This window comes from Ptychodera flava, chromosome 9, assembly GCF_041260155.1.
Source record: "Ptychodera flava strain L36383 chromosome 9, AS_Pfla_20210202, whole genome shotgun sequence".
Taxonomy (NCBI): Eukaryota; Metazoa; Hemichordata; class Enteropneusta; family Ptychoderidae; genus Ptychodera; species Ptychodera flava.
In genome coordinates this window covers 13,292,704-13,314,783 of record NC_091936.1, presented here as the reverse complement: position 1 = coordinate 13,314,783, position 22,080 = coordinate 13,292,704, and the positions used below count along the sequence as shown (strand labels likewise).

Below are 22,080 nucleotides of genomic sequence, written 5' to 3'. Positions count from 1 at the left end.
CTCACTCAGAAAGACGGTTGATGATTGGTCAATTTGCGATAACCCGTGCGCCACAAGGTGCTATGTTCGAACGTGATAAAGAAGAAATTTCACTGCGTAGTAGATATTTCCTCGAGGAAAATATAATAGTACCTTTTCAATCCTCTGTTAATAGCTTGATTTAGCATACATCACATATGTTAATATGGCATATGTAATTTTTGAGCGACCAATCAAAACACGTAATACATGCTAACCATTGTAAACAAGACCCAGACATCGACATTGCACTTCCGTGTTTGAATTGACAACACATACAAGTGCTGGCTCACTGAGAACGTTTTATGCCCTCGATCAGGGCAAACAAAGGTAAAGGCTTTCAAAGTAAGTTAAGCTTATAATAACTTCGTTCGAAGCTGTCACAATATCGATACAAATATCAGAACACAGTGTCGGAGAGATATTATGATAAGATCTTATGAGTACTCATAGGGCAAAATATGGCTGACATCACATTTCATGATGTTCATTTACCATGCTGATACTTTCTGATGCCCTGTATTCGGTTGCGCATATTGTCTTACGTTTGGTATCTCGCAGGCGCAAATGGTGCACAAAAGCCCCCTTATAAGACCTATCAATTACGACGGTGTTAATTCTTAGCACTGGTTCTCAGAACATTCTCCCCTTCAAACGAGAACATGTTGCAAGTCCCATTGAAAAACGAAAGTAGATGCTCTCATGATTGTAAATCGTTTATGCTGCTCACTATTTCGCTGCAGGAGGATTCCACAAGTTTTGTTACAAACGCTCACCTTCGTTCAGCCCATTTTGAGTTCTTTATGGCTCGATCTTCTTATAAAGCATGTTCACTTTCTCGTGGAATTTTGTGGAATATTGTGTAGAGTCTTGTTGTCGTACTAGAACCAAGTACTGGCCCATGAGAATTGTGTTACCTATGTTTTTAGACCAACCTGATGATATAAAACACAGTTTGCTGACAATGATGTTGCTAGTGCCAACTCAGGACTATTGAAAACTGGGCTGTACAAGTAAACTTTGTTTCGGACTTAGCCAGTGAGAGAAATTTATCAAGCACTCAATTAAGAAATCTGTGATATCTGAAATGTTCAGGAAAGATTGCATACAACTCGACAGTACAAGTAAAGACACAGAACTCTGCACTGGTATATATGATAGTTTAACAAACACAGCTCTTAGAGCATAATCGACATATCTTTTAAATTTACCCAACGGCTTTAATGTTGCAAGTGACATTGTTTTATGTTACTTTCTAGACTCTTATCCCAAAGTGAAAATGAAGTCACAATACACTGTAAGAATCATTATCAGAGGTTGACAAAAGTTGGTTGGTCATGAACAATAGTCTCTATACATTTCAGTTCCATCGGTAACATGTAAAAGTAATGTGGTTTTTCATTTATTTTTTTCTTTGAAGGCAAATTTCAGGATGTTGTCAAGATCTAAGAGCCGTGAGCCTTACAGGGTACTCAGTGGATTCTGCCCTGATGAGCAATGCAAGACAAAGCTGTTTTTTCCTGCATGGGACACTAGCATAGAATGTACTGGCTGTGGTCAGAGACATGAAAAGTCTACCATTAAAAATGTTGAACAGGTTACAGATCCGGAAATAGCCCTCCATAATATGGTTCGTAATGTTTTGCTCGGTAACGTTGTACCAAAGAAAGGGACGGATTCAGTGCGATTTTTGGGATTATCCAACTATCAGTGTAAATTGCTTGGTCCCTTGTTGACAACGTATGGAATGGACAAAGCTGGCAAAGCACAGCCTCTTAGAAGTCTCAATCAAGGTGACATCTTCGACTGCTCCATACTCGGTGACAGAGCATTTCAGATCAACCGTGAACACATCAACATCGTGGGGTATGGACGTGACCAGACAGGAAGTGTGAAATACTTACAGGATACAATTGAAACAATACACCGGATAAATAACTACAGTGAAGAACTGCTCATACCTTTACATGCTGATGGCGATGGACATTGCCTTGTTCATGCAGTGTCCAGAGCCCTGGTTGGGCGAGAGTTGTTCTGGCATGCCTTGAGAGTTAATTTACATAGGCACTTCCAAAATTACCTGGACAGGTACCAGGCTTTGTTCAGTGACTTCATCGATACAGATGAGTGGAGCACAATTATTGATGAATGTGACCCAGAATTCATCCCTAGCGATGGGGAAGCTTTGGGACTGCGCAACATCCATATCTTTGGTTTGGCCAACGTCTTGCACCGCCCAATCATTCTGCTGGACTCCCTCAGTGGACTTTCAAGTTTGGCTGATTATTCAGGTTTGTGGGGTCCCCTGTAACATATCAGTGATTCTCCGACAGCACTCATCATCATATCATGTCAACTATGATATTGGAACCTTTCAGTTGTGGCCTGTAAAAATTGTTTTCAATGGCCCAAACGTGGTTTAGTAGCAAAAAGCTGACTCACCAGGAACAATACCTTACATGTTGTTTGGTGTCAACCCCGTCCCTCCTCAAAACAAAATTACTTAATCCAAAATTGTGCAACAGACAGGTCATACTCAGGGTCATGACTTTTGGCAATCTCATTTGTTGCAATTAAAATATCGTATTTGTTGTGGTTTCGCGGTCTGAATTGTTTTTGTTACAGCAAAATCCTTATCGCGATTTTGATGCAAGCAAAACAAATTGGGTCTTACTCCCTTCCTCTAAACTTCAAAGAATTATGTTTCTAGTGCATCAGATTTTATGATCAACAGTGCTTAATGTTCAATTATATGGATCAGAAAGTTCATAAAATGAAGAGAAGCCAACTGTGCTTAAAATGACTGGGTTCTAAAATGGCAGTGGTCATTACCGGCAGAGATGGGTCAATTTTATTGAACGTTCCTCATCTACCAATAACTTAAATTTGGTCTCTAAAAGATAAGATACAGTGTCATTACTTGTAACAAAAAAACGAAAACAGACTAGATACAATGACATCAACATAGAACCTTAAAGAGCTGGAATAAAATTCATACTCCCTGCATTCAATGATGCTTCAGTAAAAATTAACACTATATGAGTAGAATATTTGACGTTTGATTTGGAAACCAGTCATTGTCACTGTTGCTGAATGTCTTCAGGAAGCAGCACTGTCACCAAACACTACTATCTATACTTGTACATTATAACAATTTATAACAAGTACTTTACTGTGTCTTGAAGAGTTAGTGAAAATTACAAAGTTAAGAGGACCAGAATGAAACTAAACCCTTCAGAGTAGCCCCATGACAGTTTTCCCATCACAGTGCACATAACATTCTTTCACTGGAAACGTTTTCACTGAATGCAATCTTGAATTAATGTCTCCATCTGTAGACTGCATGATTTGTGTCCAAAGCAAACTGATGGAAGAGAATCCTACACCTGCAGTTTAATGCAAAATATTTATTTTGAACTACGCTATGGTCTCTCTGCAACATGCCCCTGTTAGATTACCAGTATTTTCTCCGATATGACACACCTAGTAACAAAACTCAAACTCTGGGAATAATTGGGTGGATTGCATGTATGGTGTTGACAGCAATTGTGGTGGAATACTGCAATGCTTTCTTAATATCTTCTGATAAATTGGACTGAGCCATAAGAAGCAATAAATAGAATCTTCAGTCTCTGGTGTTTGCAGTATTTCATGTCAACATTAACTAGTAAGATGGTGTTATTGTTAAGCATTCAAGATTGTATAGAGTCAATCACCCTAAAATAACTCATTTCTTTAAGTAGATCAAAATTTAATGTGTGAGGAGTTTAGGCAGCAAAAAATCTCAGAGGATGGTTTTAAAATTACTGGAAACCTTCACAGGACAAGACAGCTACAATCTCATTTCAGCAGTGTATTTCATGGTCGAAAAATATGAAGAGGATTCTTTTGATGCGTCTACCCTAACAATCTTCAGATCTGTGGTGCAATGCTATGATAAAGCATAAAATAATAGGGTACAAGAATACGCTATTACTTGATAAATGATTTGATAACATGACCCTCAAAGTAAATGAGATTCTAAAAAGGGCTTTTGGTCACGACAGTCACTCACCCCTATATTTACCAGAATTGAGTTTATACCCAAAATATTTGAGTCTCTTCATACAGAGTGACATAAACCAGAAAGTTGCACTGTTTAAATTGTTTTTGGGCTGGCCAGGCTAAGACAGATCAAAGTATAAGAGTAAACAAAATGAATCAATCAATCACAGTTTGGCAAGTAGCAGCAAACTATCTTGACAACATTCTTCAAGCAAGACCAGTCTCAAACTGTAGCTTGGCAAAAACTCCTTGTAGTGTTCTATAATCTACTTTGATAAGCAGTTGAAACTAGAAGACAGAAATGCACACAAGTTGATGATATTACTCAAGACATTTAGAAGGATATAGGTTATGTGGCACATGGACTTTAACCCCTTGGCTACAGTACCTTGAATGTCAAAAACTGTCAGTGTCATGATCAATTTCTATATACATTTAGCGTAGGAAAGTTCCATCAAGATCCTGCACATATTCAAGGTCTGTTTGGCATAGCAATTTTACCACTTTCTGGTAATCAAGAGGTTAAAGTAGCCAGCAATTACTGAAAAAATATTCTGTTTTAACTGTTGTTGCTGTCTGTAAATCTTTTGTCCATGTTGAAATTCACGTATACTACAGTTGATAAGTTTACAATTGTGAAAAAAGTAGGTCACTCTGTCTAGTGCATTTTAAGTCATCAAATATACATCGCCAGCGGAAAGTTATTGTCTAAATTTGAAAGTGTGAAATGTTTATATATCTAGGTTTGAATTCTTGGTCAAAGGGTCAGGACACTAAGGCACATGTGCATGTCTTGTGACGTCTACATTATTGATGTACAATTATTTTCATGGTGTCAGTCAGACTGTGTGTATAGGGTATGTCACATGAGACATGGTCCATGTCAATCAGGTTACTTGATCCAATAGAACAATTTGTCTTTCATCTGATGCCATTTCGTGTTCTGACTTTTGGCATTTTCTAACTAAAATACTAGGATTTCATGAGGACAGATTGCATGCTGTTAGTTGTTTACGAAACTAGTTTTTGAACAGGGATTGTGGCACTAGTAGTGCTCAGGCACTCATGCCAGAATCTTGACAAATGCAAGATAGAAAATTCAAACACCACGTGCCCCTAAACAAAGTACACCAAGTTGCTGACTCCTATGAGTAGCTGACCCACGTTTTCCATACAGTTATTTATGATATACATTGATTGTAATCTTTTCCAAAGTTGATTGGACATTATGCATGCTGGTGCATGATATAGATCACACAAACAAATATAGTCACAGTTGTATCTTCTTTGCTGTTCAAAGAACTGATACACTGTGCAAAGTGTATCATCTATACTTTATGAGTAGCCCTGCAGCAACCCTGTGTAAGTACATGTAACTAGCACACACAGGTGTATGTTCAATATGTCAGAAGAGATTGTACTAGAGGGTGAAACCATGATCAGAGAATGAAGATTGGATGACAAATGAAAAATTAAAATTTCATGGAGAATATCTTCACTATTTGTTTGTCCGATGCCAGGTGTGTTTCTGCCAGCTCTTATACCGGTGGAGAAGTGCAGAGGTAAAGATGGAAAACTGAATAAACCAATCTGTATAGCTTGGAGCAGTCCTGGAAGAAACCATTATATTCCATTAGTAGGGGTCAAAGGTATGTATCTGAGTGGTTTGTATTGAAAAAGGAAGGGGGAAAAAAGCAAAAAATTTTCTGTACACTCTTATACATGAGTGTGATTTTAAAGATTGTGTACTGGTATACACACAATGTCTTCGCCCTAATGTGAATATTTTATTGCTCAGCGACTGATAATAAGTGTGTATTTCAGTTGAAGAAACTCTTTCCCTTTGTATTTACATTGTTAGAAGGATTTTATACAAACTGCGTAAAGATGATCTGGATCATGATTTGAAATATATCAGTCAAATAACAACCATATGAAACAAATCAAGTTCTGCATTCAAGTGTTATATGAAGTTAAGTGGAACATACATGCATATTTTTTTATGCAGTAACCTTCTCCTTAGGCAAAGGAATGTTTGTGCTGTGTTGTGGGACAAGTGTGAAGTTGTGAACCTCAGCAATGCAAGATGTTATAAAGTTATCATGCAGTATGGTAAATGGTGTATTAGAGACCTTGACATTCAAGAAAATGGGAGGGCAGCTTCTCTTTGAAATTCCTACATGCATTTGATGATATTTATTGACGTATAAATACCTGTGTGATACTAAAATAAACATAAAATTCCCCCTCCCCCGGCAGGTTGGTGTTAAAATTTATTTCCGTTTCTTCTGTATTTGCTAGGTGCTCCATTGCCAAGAATACCTAGATGGATGTTAGCAAAGGCATGGGGTATGCCTCCTGAGCATATAAACCAATATGTTGAGTTTGATTTAGATGATGTGTGTACCATTGGTGGTGACAGAACCCTTGGGGTAGGTGAACAACAAAACAGAATGTGTCATTGCCCTATGTTGAGCCTGTGTGGTGTGAATTTCTTCCCAGTTTCCCAGTTGCTTCCCTGTTGTGATTCATTGTATTCATGACATGCCTCCATATTAAAAAGAGAAAAAATGGCAAACCATGTGATAGTTTATCGGATAAATTCTGCATAGAAGCCGCACTAGCTGCATATTTTTGCATTTTACTTACCAATAAATGCCACTCAATCTTGGGAGAGATGTTTTGGATTCCTGTAATTAAGCCATTTTGTCTTTAAAAATGTCAGTTTCAATCCTTGGTGATGGATTTGTTTGAATAAATTTAGGTGCTTGTGTGTATATTTGGGATGGCCAGATGTTAAAATCTAATGTCGTACGTTTATTGCTAATGTTTGAAAATGTGTGTTCACCCTTTGGCAAGTATTTTTACAAGAGATGTATTTGATTTCAAACCACTGCATCTAATAAAATGAAAAAAGATACAGCTTATGGGCCTTTTAGCTAAGAGTGCATATCTCTGTGATCTCTCCTGTGAGATTGGAATCCTCCAAACCACCTGGTACATCCAACTGTGACACATAACTTTTGCAGCCGTGAAAAAGAAATACATGAATCTCTATAGGCTTTCCATGTGATTTTGTGTTTGTTCCATGAACCAGAAGTAATCTATGAAAATTTTAGGTCTGATGACAAGTAAATCATGAGCAAAGGGGTTAGTGAACTCAAACATTTGCATATTGAGAGAGTTTTTCCGACTCCTTCCAGCCAAGTACTGAAGCTCTTGCTATTCCGAGGAGCCCCGTAGGTTTTTAATTATAGGTTTTAAACAGGCAAGGTGCAGTGTCTTGGAAGGTTATATCTTATCAGTAGATTGTTATTGTTTAGAGCAACTTACGGAGTCTGAATCTAGGGTTATTCTCAACCTGATTGGCTGTACAGAAACGATTCAATAAGAACAATGAGTTTTAGCCAACCAATTAGCTAAAATCTTCCGAGACACTGTACATTAGCTCATGATTGTACAAAATGCTGCCTCTTACCAATTGTTTTTACTTTTGCCAAATATTGGTAGGTAACTGGAAAAGCAACAAGAAATAATACGATAGTTTGCACCTCCAAACAGGAAGAATTAAACTTTTGTTCACATTTTCTGTAAGAAAGCATTAAATAATAAAACTCAGGGGTCACTATGCAAAATGTGGTAACAGAGAAACAAATTATCCGGTATTTACCGACACTTGAAATTTAAAATGGCAACCATCCCTGTGTTATCTTTATTGGGCAAAATAAATTTTCGATTTTCACAAAAATATTGCCAGTGAAAACTTAATTACACGATAAGCTTGAAAATTACCAAAGAAGAATTGTAAATATCTGTCCCTAAGGTGTATGTAGCATTATATAAGCTATCAAAGTAGATAAGTATGAGTCATTATTGCATGTGATGGCAGAATACAGACACAGCAAGTGTTCAGTGATTTCTTGGTCTTTCTGTAGGATAAATACATACAGAGACTGGCCAATGCTATGGAGGAAGTGTTTGTGGAGAAGCATGAGGTACATCCTGCATTGGTGGCTGATATGCATCAATATGTCTACAAAAGATCTGGTAAGCTGAAAAAAAAACAAACAAACACAGGTAGCAAACAGTAAACGAAAACAAACAATACTCAGGTGGAATTATTATCAAACGTAAATTTACAAGTTTACTTTTAAGTTAATCGTTACGGCATTATTGACTGATTTGTACTTATATACCTGAAGTCTGTGTTACATTTTAATTGAAAAAATATTGAAAAAATATAAATACATTCCTCTTTTCTGTATGCTAGTTGTTCCAAGGAAACAACTGTAATTGAAGATAACAATTCTTGTCAAATAATATGCTTGTATTACCATCATCAACTGAAATGTCAATTGTTGTTGTTGCAGTGACCTCTTCATCACTTAGTTTACTTATTTATTTGAGCATTCAATTGATATAATTTGTTAAAATTCAGGAATTGTTGGAGTGCTTCCAGAAGAAGTGATAGAAGCGGCTCAGAAAGCAGTGAATGATGGGAGATTGTATCGATGTCTGACCTGTGATGCCATCAGTGAGTTTAACATCTCCCCGGATTGGTTTGGCAGAGGCGGTATGCTGTACAACTTGGCTGAGAACACACATGGGAAACTGCAGCACAACAAAAAATACTCATTCCCTGTACACGGTGAGCATCTGTTGTGAAAAAGTTGAAATAGTTTTAAAGTTTGATTGATTGATAGTGCAATTATCCTAAGAGTTGGAAAACTCTGTTAAGGTATTATGCGCCTCAGAAGTGAAAGACTTAAACTTTTTCTCAAACTTTCCTCAATGAAACTTTCAACCCTTCTCTCAGCAACATATAGAATAAAAATCAGGAGTCATTGTACAAAGTTTAGTACCAGAGAAACAAATTACCTGCTTGTTCCATGTCTCATCAGAGCTGTTTTGCCTTTGTAATGAAAACATTTTGTAATGGCAATGTGTGTTTTTGTAGGTTTGATATGCTCATACGATCCAGTAAAGGATGAACTGGTACCAGACATGAAGAGTAGTGGATTTTCTCAGTGTACATGGTGTCAAGGGTGAGTTCAATGTCACATATTTGTTAGTCATACTTAACAGATGAAGTCGAAGAACTTGTGCAGGATGAGGTGATTTGACTATTTACTTTGATTTGTTTGTTGTATTCTCATCTTTGTGATGTTAGGCACTGCTGTGGTTGTCTAGCACATAGCAGTTTTCTCTGCCATAGGCAACTTTCTAGTCTTTACGTCTCACATAGTGCACAATCTTCAGCCATTACATGTGCTACATTGATAGCATCTCACTACTATTTACATACTTGAACAGTGTCTTGAATAAATTTGCATAAATGAATATATTTATTTAGAAAATAGAGGAGCTAGATGTAACTAAAAGAAACACTTTGACAGTCTTTTAATATAAGGCTGCAATGGTTTGATTTTCATAAGTATAAGAATAATATGGCAGTTACCTTTTCCCATAACTTGGAGTCTTTTTGGGCGGAAGTTTATCGTACACATTTGTAAATGAAATTTTGTCATTCATTGGTGTTTGTCATTGCATTACTAGTATCTTAAATGGCGAAAATTCTTCAGTCTTTGGTTATTTTCAGTGAGTGTCGTTTTGAATTATAAAGTAAAGAAATAAAAATGATCAAATTCAAGCAAGATCTGAAGGGAACCTTGTCTCTGTTTTATCGATAATTTTAATTTGAAAGTGTATGATACTTATACTCTGACAGTAATTCAGTGCGTGTGGTGAAAGGTGATGGATCTGTTGTGTACATCAATGGTGACAGGACAAAAACACCGGCTCCAGACACCAGATGTAACTGTGGATTTAAACATTACTGGGATGGTAAAGAGTATGATAACCTACCAGAGAGGTAAGTCACATCAAACTTTGCCGTGTGATGGAACAATGTGATGTTGTATGTCCAAACAACACATTATACCTTGGAAGATGTTCCTTGCTTTCAGCTGCATTATTATTAACAGAGTTTAAAAGTTCGTTACCTGTAAGTTCAGAATGTAGGTAAAATAAATGGTTCATAGCATAACATGGGAATTACTAGAAGTGGGAGAAGAGAATTTTTGAGTTATTTCAACATTGCATAACTTTCCGTCGAGAAATTTCAAGCCAGTATGGCAACTACAGTTGATGTACTAGTGATTGCAAATGCATGGTTATAATCGGAGAAAAAAATTTCTGTTTAAAAATGTAAATGGTTTACAAGTGTTGAATATTAAAAACTTTTAGAAGCATGGAAATTCATTGTATGGACATGTAATCAACATAACTGTTAGTAAACAGTGGTTGTTTGCAACAGTGTCGTCACACTGCACAAGTGGCAACTTGTAAATTGAATGACTGATAAAAGACATCGTATATATTATATGTGTATTTCCAGTCTACCAGTGGAGTTATCATGGAGTGGCAGGACAGTCAAGGAGACTTGTTACTGGTTTCAGTACGAGTCAGATCCCAGCATGAACAGCAATGCCTTTGAGATTGCATCCAACATGGTACAGAAACATTTCCCTGGGGAGTTTGGCAGTGAGAGACTGGTACACAGTGTGGCTGATTCTATTCTCAAGATGGTAAGCTATCTTTCTTCTTTGTTGAGAGGTTTGTCAGTAAACCCATGCACATGTATTAGACATATTCATAATGGGATTCAGTGTGTGCTCTAGAAGCCTGACAGTGACAGTGTCTTATGATTTCCAGGTGCAACCTGTGCAGAGTTAATGAATGTTGAACAATTCCACAAAAGACTTGCATATCCTGTTAAGTGTTTCTTCCTATCTGACTCGTAGTTTAATACTTATACATTTTGTTCTCAAGGATGGATATTTGGACTGTCATACTTTGCAGTACTCTTTTGATCTACCATTTATGGGGACTCACTTTAAAGCTATTGGAGTAAATAAAGTGTTCACCAGCATATTTTTGCAAAAATCAAACATTTAATTTTTTTCCAAAGAGTTAACACAAGAATGGCAGCCATTTTGAATTTCAAGTGTTGGTAAATGTAGGATAATTTGTTTCTCCAGTACAAAATTTGGCATGGTGACCCAAAATTTTTATTCACGATTTTGAAAAGGAATGGTTTAAAGTTTCCTCACAGAAAGTTTGAGCAAAATTTTGAGTCTTTCAGTTTCATGGTACTGTATGTGGTAATATAAAAATCACAATTTTGCTTTTTGTGCCGACAGACTGCCAGAAAGGAAGAGGATTACAAACCCATCACCTTGGCTGGAATGCAGGCACCAGAGAGACCTTTCACCCCTGAAGCTGGGGCATCCAGAGGCCCAACTAGTCCAAGGAGATCTGACTCCTCGTCTGGTCCAACAAGTCCAAGAAGATCATTGGCCTCACCTGGTCCAACAAGTCCTAGAAGCCCCATGGAGCAGTCTCCAACTAAGATGATTCTTACTGGTCTCAAGGTATTGCAACTCATATTTTGTTTCACTGTCTTTCTGGTAGGTTTGTTCTGTTCTAATTGATTAAATTCAGATATTCAAGTTGTAAACATCAGAGTGGAAAGCGTTTTAGAAACAGCATCAGCAAACAGAGACATTTCAGACAAATAATTTGCTGCCAATTTGTAATATGTTTCAATGAACAGGGTCTTTACGCTCCTTGAAAGTCTTTGAATTTGAAAGCCTCCAGGAAAGTTCTGGAAAGTCCTTGAACCCTGGATTAAGGGCTCAAGTGTGAACACATTGAAACTTTTCAGTTTTTCCTTTCACGTATCTGATGATTTTGATTTCACTGGACTCATACTAAATTCTCTTGGTACAAAGAGGCATTTTCTAGCAGGAGAGGTAGAAAGTCTATTGTGTTGTTTTCACCTTTGTCATTTTGTCATTTTGTTGTTTTCACCTTTGTCATTTTGTTAGAGTAAGACTTTCCACAAGGAAGAACTGACTCTGAGTGAGAAAGAAAAAGAAATCAAAGAACGCGTGGAATCACACGCAGCGTTACAACAGAGAAGGGCAACACTGGAGGAAGAGAAGAGAAAACAGAGAGAAGATTGGAAGAAAAAACAAGATCAGGAATCAAAGAAAGATCCTCTGTCTCCAAAGCATGCTGACAGTAAGAAAGGAACTGCCGGAGGTGCTGAAACCGCCAAGAAAGTGCAAGACGACAGCTCAGCCTCAGAGGCCAAGCGGAAAGAAAATCAGGCTTTCCACTTCAGATGGAAGACAGGTAGAATAAAGCAATGTGCATTTGAATAGTGTTAAGATGTTACTAGTGTCAAATATACTAGTAAACCAAATGTTTTTTGTATTGTGTTAATAAGTAAGATCTCTGGTGAGTGCTTATACATGAATGTTCACTTCAGAGGGTTAATTCTGTAAATTTGGTGTACATGTACAATTTCTGAGATTGATCTGGTCTTTATCAGATCCAGAGTTGACACAAAGCTGTAGGGAGGAAGGGGAGACTTACTTTGTGATATACCTGATTGGAAATACAGATTATCCTTGTTAACCCTCGTCAAGTTCAAGATTAAATCCCTGTATGATGTCATCAGTTACCCTGGAGGTCATAGTTCAAAGAGGCAGAGACATAAAATCAATAGCCACTAAATATTTGCCCCTTTCAGATAAGTCAATATAGACTCATCATTAGGTCCTTTTCAGCACACATAATGATGAATTCAAGCAGGTATACGTGTATTGCTATTGCTATCTGACACTCTTACAGAGACTTTTAGCCTCTGTCCCCATGTACAATGAGTATTGTAATTCTGTCTCCCATGTACAATGAGTATTGTAATTCCTGTCTCCTACAGTTGATGATGTCCCTAGAGACAGCCATCACTTACAAGGAGCTACAGATGAAGATAGAGCAAGAACTACTGGTGCCAGCAGAGAGACAGAAACTGAAGTATGGATTTCCTCCCAGAGACTTGAAAGCCCCGGAAGAAGGCAAAGATGATGAGCCGGTACCACTGCAGCACGGAGACAAGGTCATGATTGAAATACTGCCTGATCCAAATGAACCCAAAGGTAGTCATTCAATTACAATCTATGTATGGTACTTTCTCATTGGAGTAATTTGAGAGCTAATGTACAGAGTATTTTTGAAGCTTGTAGTCAATTGGTTGGCTGAAATTCGTTGTTATTGAGGGGTTTCCAAACAGCCAATCAGCTGCACAATAGCCCTAGATTCAGACTCCTTAAGTTGCTGTAAATGGTTAAAATCTACTGAGCAGCTGCACATCAGCAGTAATATGGTGTTCTAAGAACATGTAAGCAATTATAAATATGATATCTTCTGACGATGTGCACACTTTCATAATCTTCAAACCTGAGCTATTTTCCATTTTCTGACAATAAAGGTACAACATTTCTTAAAAAGAAAACTTACTAGTAGTTGATTTCATTTTCACATTGTAAAAAAAAAAGGTGAGAACACATTTAAAACATTTGACTTCTGACTACACCTTCAAGTTCTGACAGAAAAAAAAAAATTTTATCGGTTTTTCATATCAGAACAACCCATGGACACCCAGCAGGAAGAGAGTTATGACCCGTCAAGACAAGGCAGACAGGCATGGAGTGGTGAGACTAGCACAGCTCACCAGGATCTCAGCTCAACAAGCAGTGAGCTCATGCAAGGCATGGAAAATCTTGCACAGGAACAAGGTAACGTTGGCATGGAAAATCTTGCACAGGAACAAGGTAACTTAAGAAGGAAGGCAGTGAGTGGGTCCTGACTGTCAGTTTCCAGAAAGTTAAAATAAGTTTTTAAGGGTTTGCATTATCATAGGTCCAGGTCATTTCTCACTTTTATCTGTAAAGCGATGAGGAGAGCAGTCATATTTCTAACAAGGGATTTTGTCTATAACAGTGTCTGTATTAAATTGTGATCAATACATCTAAGCATCTACATTCAGTGTAAAGATCCACGAACGCGTATACGTTACATCTCAAGTTTTTCCCTTTGATTATTTTCTAATTTTCAAATGCTTTACTCTTACATCTTGTCAGTTAACTTTCCATGTGAATTTTGCTTTCAAATTAAAATTTTAATGGTAAATGTGATACAGGAAGAGTCCTTTTGAGAAACAGATACATGTCTTCAAAAGAGTAGAGGAATATGACATGTTTCATGCATAATCAGTGAATAGAAAAGGTGTCGTTTGTTGGATGTCAGACACTGCGTCTTCATCTTGTTTCTGATGCAGCACACATGACACAAATACGACATCAAGTAGCAGGTGATATAGAGTATCAGATATACCCATGCCCTGAACTTTTCAAATGATATGGAAACCTGAATTGTTTAGCTCTACTTTAACTGCACTATGCGCATAATATGGTAATATTTATGAGAACAGGCTCCATTCATAAACTATAGGATGTTTCCGTTGAAATGTACACCATGTGCATCAATTCTCCCACCTCAATGAACACATTATAAGTAAAGATTACAGGACCCAAAAGAAGTCCCATAGGAAGCACTATTTATGGTCAAATATGATGTTACCATAGTTATCCATACAAAACTCTACTCTGCTTCACAACTCTCTGGATCATCATACTGAGCGGAGAGGTGGCCATTTTGTTTGTTCACACTGTGTGGCCATGTCAACAGATGTCACACAGGCTATGTCACACTGTCATACCACATGCACACTACCTTTATGCCAGTAGGGGGGCTGCATTGCAACCTTTAAAATAACTTCTTTAGGATTAAACATTACAAGATTCAACATGGAATCCTGTATCCTTGGCCAGCAAAGTCCTTCTCCTTTTGATGTTGGCAACATTGTAGTGTAGATGGAGAGTGGTGGCCATTTATTTGTGAACTTTGTTTACTCGCAAGTTGCGAAGGTTTTTTGGGAACATCGGAAAAATTGTGATGTTTAACATGCATATCTTGATGGATAATGAAAAATATTATGGCTGATAATTTACAGTAAACATCACCAAAGATAGAACATTATGGGTATGGTTATATGATAATACCAGATAGAGTAATTGTTTCAGCATATTTTACATTTTGTCTTCTCCTGGTAGGTGCTGATTTAGACCTTCAAATTTCATCAATGGCGTTGATGGCAACATTGACTGGGACTGACCTATGGGGATATGTTCAAAAGATGCCTCACTTGTTTACCAAAAGTGGACTATTCTACAGACAAGTGGAGAGAGACCTTGGATTGGCTGATAACAAACATTTCACCCTACCTACATTACCAAATAAGGTAATGGTATAAGAATTTTGTTGACCTTTATTACTTAATAAGATCATGGCATCAGAATTCCATTTGACACACATTACCAAATTATGTATGGTTTCAGAATTTTGTTTGACACACATTTCAAAAAAAATGGTGTCAGAAGTCTTAAAAATGTCACCTACATACAGATATGCAACTGACACCATATGATTTCGGAGGAGAAACAAATTTATTCTTATGATCTCTGAATAAGACAAACATTTTTACCACTGATTTTATGAAATTCTGAAAAAGGGAAAAACATCTGTAAAGATAATTGACAACGATAAAAATTGTGCATCTTTGTGTGTGATATTATGTGAACCAGAAGATACATTTTGAATCCATGAATGTTGAATTTTGACATTTATGTAGGTAAAGTGTGAGAACTTAAAATATCGTGACAAGCTGCTTCAAAGTTAGTAATCCCTTTAATTGTAATAGGTGATTTACTTTAAGGTTTTATTTTTTCTATCTCTAATCAGACATTTCGATACAATGCCTCAGCTGAGAGAATAGAACTGTGTCTTGAACCACTTGGTCACTTTGCTATCGCCCCTGGCGTTGATGATCCAGCCAATCTGTCTAAACTGGCCAGTGAGAAGATCAGTGCTGTTGTTGGTGGTGATGATGGAAACACCGCTCAACAGCCTGTTGAAAGCTCTTCCAGAAGGTTAGCAGCAGGCGCCAGCGGAGTGATCAATCCAGGAATGAGCCGGGAAAAATCAAGCCGAGTGGCATTCACGGGACAGGCGCACACTTTGTCGGGGAATACTGTCGGGGCCACACATGGAACGGATGCAAGTGTGACTCAAAGCAGTGGCAGTGCGATAGGAAGTGCACCATCCGATGAAACAATGGGTGGTAATGGACTGGAGCTTGGTGCACAGGGTGGAGACAAGGAACCTGTGAAATCAGAAAGTGTTGAAATGAGTGACAGTGAAAAACAGCAAATTGAAACTGACCCCCTTGAGGATGACAATGGTAATAGACTTGAAACTGATGTCAAAGTGGAAGAAATAGATCAGAATGACCTTGGTGACAAAGCAGAAACAGAAGATATGATGGACATTGAACCAACCACTCCAATTTCACCAATGCTGACTGACAGTTCTGGTCCCAACTTATTAGCAACGTCTTCTGCCATGGAAAATGACACTGAGGTCTCCTCGTCTTTACACACAGCAGCCGCAGCTTGCGATATGTCAGAATCTGATGCCCCAGCTCTGGTGAGGACAGACACTCAGCCATTCACTGTCACTACGGATGTGGTGAACGAATCATGTGAATCTGATAAAACAGAAGGAAATCTTGTTGCCAAGAAAGTTGGTCCTGGATACACGATACTGACTAGGGAGTCCACGGAGGACATCAAGGAGACAGACAAAACAAAAGACTGCAAATTAGAGTCAGAAAAGATGGATGACAGTTGATCCTCTCTATTTTCAGCCTTTTTTTCGCTATGCAGTGTCCAAAGTATTATCTAGCCCCTACCCTCAATTAAAGTGAAAGTGTAACCCAAGGCATTGAAATCATCAATGAATTTTACCCTTTTTTTACTGAAAATCATGAGTAACACCATGACAAATCAAACTATTGTAATTCTTTGTACTTCGGTGACAAGTGGTCTCCTATTGGGGCAAAGACAGGTCAAAGGTCAATAGGTTCAAAGGTCACAGGTCCGTTTTGTGGGAGTTATGCTTGATGGTGTGATTTGATGGACTTTGACAAACAGGCTGCTGATGTTTTGATTTTCTATCACATGTTTGTATAACAAAGTCTTACACGACTCTGTGCAATTATTTCAATTTCTTCCAATCATGAACTTATCGAGAAATGATTGAACATTTGAGAAATGATGATAATTTTCAACATTTCCTGCCACATGTCAAGGTAGTCTATGAAAGTTAAAATGAGTTTTATGTATGCTTTGGTAACTTCACATCATCCCGATTGCACTTTCTTAGCAGTAAAATTGAACTTCATTATCACTAAGCATACTAGAGGCTTTTCTCTGTGATGTTGCTACCTTGAAACAGACACTTTCAAGATATCAAAAACTAAAATGAAACTATTTACATCCTATTTCTGAATACTCTTTTCCTATGCATTGGTCAATGTTGAAATTTTGTTGGTTGTAGATTTGTGGAATGGTGAATTGCCCACTCTTGACTGCTGCCACTGATTGTAATCAAAGGTTTCATTGTCATTTTCTTCCTGAGCTTTCTAACCGTGAAGACGTGGCCGACAGATAGACGTAAACTCCTGCTTCAGCTTAGCGGGACAAAGTTGATCTGTTCTGAAATTATTTTTTTCATTTTTTTTTGATAAGTCAGCATCTCCAGACATGCTGAAAGATTAACGGAAACACCTGCAGTCAGGCTTATTGCATAAACTTCAAGTGTACATGCTTACAGATTGAAAAAATAGAGTAACACACCTGAAAAAACACTTGGCCTATTCTGTTTTTGAGACTTTCCACAGCTTCATAAAGCAACTGGACCCCCTAGCATTGTCTTTTTGTAGCATTGTTCATAAAGCAACTTGACTCCCTAGGATTGTCTCTTTGTAGCATTGTTCATAAAGCAACTGGACTCCCTATGATTGTCTCTTTGTAGCATTGTTCATAAAGCAACTGGACTCCCTAGGATTGTCTCTTTGTAGCATTGTTCAGTGTGTGCCAAGTGTTAATGAGTCTACTGCCCATGAAACGGTGACATTACCTCTTAATATCCATTATAAATACATGGTTAAGAGATGAGGATGCCTTCCAAAATGTTAACCTCTGTATGTAGTGTGGAGAGGTTTCTTATATTAAGCCCTCTTTATATCATACATCAACATTAGCTTGGTTAATATTTTGGTAGGGTATCTTCTTATGCTAACATCAAAACTCTTGGCAGACATATGTATCATCTCACAATATTGAAAGAGAAAACTCTCTCTCATGCTTTTATCCTGCAGAATGAACTCTACCTACTATTCCATGCCTTAAAAGTTGTTTTCTTGCTTCAGGAGAGAGAATTGCCAAATATGTATCACTGCAATGGTGCGAGCCAAAGAAAAGCAAGACTCTTAATATTGAAAACATTTGTGTAGTGAGTGTAATATTCTGTTCTACAGAACTGTGTACATGGTTTATGCATGGTAACGTATGTACAATGCTACATAATTATGGATCCTGTTTTGCATGTCCTGTGAAATATTTTGCCAGGTTTGATCAGAGGTCCACTGTGAACACTGTAGTGACTTTCATGCATATCATTGTCTTGAAATCTAGATAGACCTGTTATAGAAAGTAAGTCTGGTACTACTCTGTACTTGATACCAGATGCATGGCTGTCAAGTAGCATTGCCCTACAGTGCCCTGTCAAGATCATGTTTCTAAGTTGCTGGTTTGTTTGTAATGTTCAATTAACTTTTGAAAAACAGATCATGATTTTCCTAGCCATGTGAAGAATGACTCTCTCTATTCTAGGAGTTGGTGTACACTGATTTTCACACATGAAACAAACATGAAATTTATTTGGAGCACCATGTCCTAGCTGACGAAAGCCAGAGTATGCTAATTTCACACAATACCACATATCAGTGTCTAGTTTCACATGAGTTGAGCTGTATGTCAGATTTGAAACACTGACGTAACTGTGAATCAAGTTAAAGAATCCTCGGTTGAAATCAAGTCAGTCAGTTGATCATTCATGTATCATGATATTGATGGTGTTGTATAAGTGTTGTAGGTGATACCAATAAAGCAAAGCTTTATGTTTAAATATTTAGAGTCATGGCTCTTTTATTGGATTCTGGGTAATATTTGCACTTCTGCAAGCCATATAGCTGTCACCCCCTATTCTTGTATACCAAGGGTCCAACCACCTTAAAAATCTGATCCTTTTTAAGATGAATGGAAATGTTCTCTTTTAAAATGGTGAAGCACTTCCCACTCCATGATTTGTCAAAACAAAACAGCTAACAGTGAACACGTGTGTATTGATATACACACGGTATAACCCTTTACTCATCTCTCCGATTACTCTTCCGTTTCAAAATTTATCAGAGTAACTGCTTTATACAGTGCACTATTTCACAAGTTTTATATCAATTTAGTCTCTTAACCAATGCTGAAAAGCAGGAAAGGGTTTGTTTGTCGACCTCATGCCTGTCACACTTGACAAGCCGCGTCAGCATTTTTTTACATTTGATTTGGGTGAAAGGTGCAAATGGGCAAAAAACATGTCGCAGTATAATTTTGTAAGAGATCTAGGATAAGAATCAAACCTACAGTTTTGTCTTTGTCAGGACAAGGAAATAAAATAACAAAGTACCATCAATAGACTGTTACATATCATATGTTGGCCTACATGTATTTAAAAAAGAATACCAAAAGGTGAATTCCACCAGTGATGTTAGCTAATTATGTACAGCAAAATTTTTAAAAATTCACAGAAAAGGATCAAGCTTCTGTGCAGTTTAGAGCAATAATTTACTGTCTGTCAGGGAAATGTCATTCTTCATGTGAATATTCATAAATTGTGTGTATCACTGCAAATCACATCTGTGGCAGGGTTACCTTTCAACTGTCAAAGGTTGGAGAAAACTTGCTGGCGCCCTCTAGTGGTGTAACTTTTTCCATACGACACTCCTTAGGGACGATTCAGAATTTACTTCCGGGGGGGGGGTGGAGGATTTTCAGGGGGGGGGCACCCATTTTTCTCAAGAAAATTTAGGGGGGGCCAGACAAAAATACCACAATCTTTTAGGGGGGGCCAGGGAAAAAAAACATCAATTCAATATTTGCACAGAATTTCTGATCTCTACAAAAGAGAACCATAGATGCTACCTGGGTGACAGATAAACTCAACATGTTTAGTTAAACTCCTTTAGCTGCCAAATTCGGTAATATTCACATTGGTTTGTTTTATGCATCTACTGCAGTATCTTGTTCTCCTCCCTGAAACGTTATGAAATGTCCAGTATTTAGCATGTCGATACAAACCATAGGCCTACAGTGAACAGTCAGGGTTGTTTTTGTTGAAAAGAGATCTCAGATCAAGTCCACACTAGAATTCATTTATCAACAATAACAATGGTCATTTATGTTCACACTGGTATCTTGCTGAATACAGCATTGGGTGTTCTATGTAGTGATAGAATAACAAACAAATGCTGATACACAGAGATGAACATTGAACAAATGCTAAAAATTACAGCAAATGTCTTTTTAAGGTTGGGTTTACCTTGTAGCTTGTAAAGCAGTTGAAAGTTGCATGATAAAGAAGTGTTAATTTATGCAAATGTATGCAAATCACCCGATTTCTTGGCTTCTTTTTCCTCCCAATTTCAAAATTTCCAAAGAATTTAACTCCACTCAGGCTGGGTCAAATTTTCTGAAATTTCACATTATGTTTTTTAAATGCTATATAAAACAACAACTATCAATTGGTTTTGTTTGGCAATAAAGCTCTTACATTTTTAATAAGAGGCATTTTGAATAAGAGGCATTTTAATTTTGCTGATCATGATTTTAATCAATTATTAGAGTGTCGGTCTTTAAACCCCTACAATTTTAAAATGAGGATGGATAATGCCAAATAAAATTGTTTTTTTTTCTACATGAATACTCTCCTTTCAAGTGAAATATTACATTTCAGAAAATACTGTCTAGTTTTTGACTTAAATTAATTTTATCATTAATACAAAAATTGAGGTTTTTTACCCCAAATATACACCCACTTCATCCTTTGAGTAAACTACTGCTACTGCTACTCTTCTTTTCTGCTCCTTTTTTCTATGTTTCATTCTCATCAATTTTACCCTTTCTAAATTTTTTAAATGTTCTACATGTACATAACTTTTTACAGTGCTTACATCTACTATAAACTTTTTGAAAATAAATTTATGGCCGTCTCATCTTCAAGATGCTTTCAGCGAATAGTTTTTAATGTTGAAAATAAAAATATTATGTATTACTGTCAAAAATATATGGTGAAAAATTTACAAAAGGGTTGATTTTCCAATAACAATCCTGTATGTGCATCCAGAAGATCATGTGGCACTGCACCAATGCTATGGTGTCGGATTGTTGAAATATTGTGTACACAAGAAATTTGCTGTAGTCCAAGAAGTGATCTCAGTGTGTATGAGGCTAGGAGAAATGTGGATAGGCTTACACATTGTGTATTGATGCTAATACTTTTGTGTCCCATTCATTCTGATGTATAATCAAAGATTTCATGGCTGGCAGAAAAGGCAAAAAACCCCAAATTAACATGTATTGTTTCGTGTGATCTGAAAACATGCACATCATGACTATTTTAAAATTAAAGTTTGTTAAAAAAATTTGAAATATGAATGCTCTGTCAATTTTGAAAAATACTGCTGACAAAATGTGAATTTTGACTTACACGGGGTTGTCTGCATTTTAATATGAACATTGGATTGTGAATGGAATGAGCAGAATAACATGTGAATTCATGTTTTGGATAAGGTGTTTTGTCCAAGAAATGTTCTAAAATATTCCTCAGCATTGTTGCTTTCAGTGGCAGCTACTTGGTTTTATGACAACGAAATTAGAAAAAAAGAGAAAATTAAAAACAAGTTGGCTTTCACCAATTTAATTCCTAATGTTTAAAACTTTCACGGTGAGTCTGCAAATATTCAGCATCATCAAATGAAAATGTATGCTGAACGTGTGCATGTACATGTGCATCTCACTTTCCAGAAATATCTGGATATCTGCAAATGATGTACCATTAAACTTCAAGATATAAAGATCACTTTGCCAATTATCTGCT

At 37.1% G+C, this 22,080-nt stretch overlaps 1 protein-coding gene across 1 annotated transcript; it reads left to right on the top strand.

The window, feature by feature from the left end:
* The first annotated feature begins 173 nt into the window (after positions 1-173).
* LOC139140039 (deubiquitinating protein VCPIP1-like) lies at positions 174-19,050 on the top strand. The gene is given in 16 exon segments (XM_070709032.1): positions 174-363; positions 1,439-2,309; positions 5,583-5,711; positions 6,364-6,494; positions 7,998-8,109; positions 8,501-8,710; positions 9,020-9,107; positions 9,791-9,934; positions 10,460-10,649; positions 11,265-11,495; positions 11,952-12,181; positions 12,183-12,261; positions 12,851-13,067; positions 13,554-13,742; positions 15,084-15,271; positions 15,772-19,050. Coding segments are annotated over 15 exon segments (3,945 nt in total). The 5' UTR covers positions 174-363; positions 1,439-1,450; the 3' UTR covers positions 16,720-19,050.
* Positions 19,051-22,080: the final 3,030 nt, after the last annotated feature.